We start from the raw sequence: 3,757 nt of genomic DNA on the forward strand, positions 1-3,757 counted from the left end.
GGCCCACGCTGCGCCTGGGCTGGGACTGGTCCCGCCGGCGCAGGGTAGAAGGAAACTCTCCGCACACTCACCGAACCTGGGCTAGGACTTCAATTTCTGTTTTGAGACAGAATCTCAGTAAGTTGAATAGATTGGCTTCAATTTTGTTCTTCTTTCACTTCTGCTTCCTAAATTGCTAGGATCACCAACTTACATTTCCACACTCAGCAAATTCCTTCAGGGTAAAATAATGGGAGTAATTGTGCTTGAGATAAAACTTCTTGTGGTGCCAATATTCCATCACAAGCTGGAATGGTGATATATACATTACATGACTTCCTGGTGATGGTAAGAAGCATTGCAGAAGGGAATCTGGACACAAGTGGTAGCATGTAAAGATGACACTGTACTCTGAAATGTAGTATACTCCAGGATTTATATCAGATATTTCAATATATTACACAACTCATAATTTATGTGGCCATGCATAATTATGTCTAAGGCAAAGTATAATGTTCCCTACATTGTGTATTTCAAAATACACATGCTGTTTCCATACCGTTTTTGTAACAATGTAACCCCATCAGAAATAGAGCACTTTTTTGTATACAAGATATATTTTATAAAACATTTTACTAAATAAACATTTTACAAAGTATTTTAATATTAAAAAGGCATTTAAAAATACAGGTTAGAGGAAACCAACTGGCCCTCATGCCCATAATTTGCCTATGTTTGAAGGCATTTCTCACATCTCAAACATCATGCAATTGTTCTTATGAACAATTAAAAATGGCATAACAAAATTTACCTTGAAAACTGAGGAAACACCATCTGACTTATAATTTAGTAAATTCCAGTTTTCACAAAACTGATATCTCTCATGAGTTAGGTTTTCCTCCATGCCACTATTAGATGAAAACAATAATGATGGCCAGACATGGTAGTGCATACCTGTAACCCAAGTAGTTGGCAGGCTGAGGCAGGAGAATCATCAGGAGTTTGAGGCCAGTCTATACTACATAGTAAGCTCAGGAGCAGCCTAAACTATGCAGCAAGACTGTGTTTCAAAAACTACGAATACCAAAATTTAATGGTGTCACAGCATCAGGGATAAAAAGGCACTTGCCTCATTACTTTCAATATAATTATTCTAGGCAGGGAGATAGCTCAGTAGAATAAGCGCCTTCTTGGCAAGCACAAAGGCCTGAGTTCAATCCCCAGTTCCGCAAAAAAGAAAGAAAGTTAAATTCCAATGTAATTATTCTCTCCAAAAAACACCACTGTTGATAAAAATTCCTTTGACAGTATTGTTGCTAATAAACAATACTGTCATTTGTAATTTTGGAGAGATTACTATAGTTATGATATTCTTTTGTAGCCAAATTATGGTTCTGCAGATATACGGCAATCAGAAACTCACAGCAGGTTGGTTTATTTTGGTACATATGGTGGAAAAATTACCACAAAACTAAAGTCACTGCAATGAAAACAAGAAAATCACAATTTGGATGGTTAGAAACAAAATTTTATATAAATATCTGCCCCAATATGAAAAAGAAAATTATGTACATGATATAATATACAACACTGGGATGCAAACAGGTATATCTTGTCAAGATGTGAGCAACACAATGTGCTAATTCACGAGTTATGTGAAAATAAATCAACTTTGTTAAAAACACATATTCACAAATCTCTGAATAAATATGTATCTTAATATTTAGTACAGGGTCTACAGGGTCTCACTACACAGATCAGACTCATAGTGATCCTCCTGTTTTCAGCCTCCCAAGCGATGAGACTACAGGCACGTGCTACCTAGCTCAGTCTGGCATCAAATTAACGAGTACATTACACAGAATAATGTTTTTACACACCAAAAATTTAAAACAAATGTAATGACAGAATCCCAACAATTAACAAAAATTAACAAAATTATTTTTTATGGCCTATATCTAATTTTAAAGACCAAAGCTCACATAAATATTAACTCTAACTGAAAGTGAAAAATACATTTGAATTTCTCATGCTTATTTAAAAGATACCATATATTAATTAAAAGACACTATGTATGAAGCGCAGACAAATAAAAAAGTCTAATTATACCAAACCAACATTTTTATATTACATACTGCAGAAACATAATCCAGATACTTAACTGACTCACTAAAAAGCACTTAATGTATGTGCTTTAGTATATTTCTATCTGGGATTGTATTTTATGGAAACTGTATGGTGAATTACTAGTGTCAAGTATTTTGTATTATTTAGTCTTAGAGGTTTCCACTGCTTCAAGAAACTTTCACAGGATTATCAAACTAAGCTTATAAACTCTCTCTAGTGAGTTTTTCACTTATTTGACAAAAATATAAATGCTTTCCCATATATTTTACATACATATGGTTTCTGTTTAATGTGTTTTGTCTTTTGCAAAACACCATGTATGCTGAAAACTTTTCCACATTGCTATAACATATGAAATTGTCCAGTGAGCTCTTTTACCTGTGCTAGGCTTTGCCACACTGTGTGTATATACATATATGTTTTTATCCCCTGTAACTTCTTTCATGTTTAAAAAGTACATTTTATGGTAAAAGCTTTCCCACATTGCTCACATACACAGGGATTTGCCCCATTCCTTTCATGTAATTTACAATAACTTTATATGAAAAAGCTTTCCCATATTGTTTCCATACAGTTCTTAGTTTTAAAATTCATTTTACAATAAGCTTTTGTAGTAAAAACTTTTAACACATTGCTTACACACACAGACTTTCTAATGCAGGTTCTTTCATGTTTCTGACAATCACCATGGGAGAAAAACTTTGCCACATGGCTTATGTACATAGGGTTATTCCCCAGTGTGAATCCTTTCATGTCTTTTACAATTCCTTTGTGTAGTAAAAGCTTTCCCACACTGTTTACATATATAGGGTTTCTCCCCAGTGTGAAGCCTTTCATGTGCTTTACATGAACTCTGTCTACTAAAAGCTTTCCCACATTGCTCACATACATAGTGTTTTGCACCAGTGTGAATCCTTTCATGCATTTTACAATGACTTTGTATACTAAAAGCTTTCCCACATTGCTTACACACATAGGGTTTCTCCCCAGTGTGAAGCCTTTCATGTACTTTATAATGACTTTGTATACTAAAAGCTTTCCCACATTGCTTACATACATAGGGTTTCTCATCTGTGTGAAGCCTTTCATGCGCTTTACATGAACCTTGAGTACTAAAAGCTTTCCCGCACTGGCTACAGATATAGGGTTTCTCCCCAGTGTGAATTCTTTCATGTCTTTTATAACAACTTTGTGCACCAAAAGCTTTCCCACATTGCTTACATACATGGGGTTTCTCTCCACTGTGAAGACTTTCATGTATTTTACAATAACCTTGTGTAGTAAAAGCTTTCCCACACTGTGTACATACATAGGGTTTCTCCTGAGTGTGAATTCGTTCGTGTCTTTTACAATTTCTTTGTATACTAAAGGCTTTCCCACACTGTTTACATACATGGGGTTTCTCCTCAGTGTGAAGCCTCTCATGGGCTTGACAATGATCTTGTGTGCTAAAAGCTTTCCCACACTGCTTACATATGTAGGGATTCTCCCCAGTGTGAAGCCTTTCATGTGCTTTACACAAACCGTGTGTAGTAAAAGCTTTCCCACATTGCTTGCATACATAGGGTTTCTCCCCAGTGTGAATTCTTTCATGTATTTTACAAGAACATTGTCTAGTAAAAGCTTTCCCACAATGTTTACATACATAGGG

The 3,757-nt window shown here is 35.4% G+C and overlaps 1 protein-coding gene across 1 annotated transcript in view; it reads right to left on the minus strand.

The window, feature by feature from the left end:
* Positions 1 to 2,537: 2,537 nt before the first annotated feature.
* LOC101563258 (zinc finger protein 709-like) overlaps positions 2,538 to 3,757 on the minus strand; it is a 50,132-nt gene continuing 48,912 nt past the window's right edge. Inside the window, exon 5 of the mRNA XM_023708034.1 lies at positions 2,538 to 3,210. Within this exon, the coding sequence (XP_023563802.1) occupies positions 2,834 to 3,210 (377 nt within the window). The 3' untranslated portion in view covers positions 2,538 to 2,833. The remainder of the gene's footprint in view (positions 3,211 to 3,757) is intronic.

The sequence above is a fragment of the Octodon degus genome, unplaced genomic scaffold, assembly GCF_000260255.1.
Source record: "Octodon degus isolate 3935 unplaced genomic scaffold, OctDeg1.0 scaffold00322, whole genome shotgun sequence".
In the NCBI taxonomy this organism is placed as follows: Eukaryota; Metazoa; Chordata; class Mammalia; order Rodentia; family Octodontidae; genus Octodon; species Octodon degus.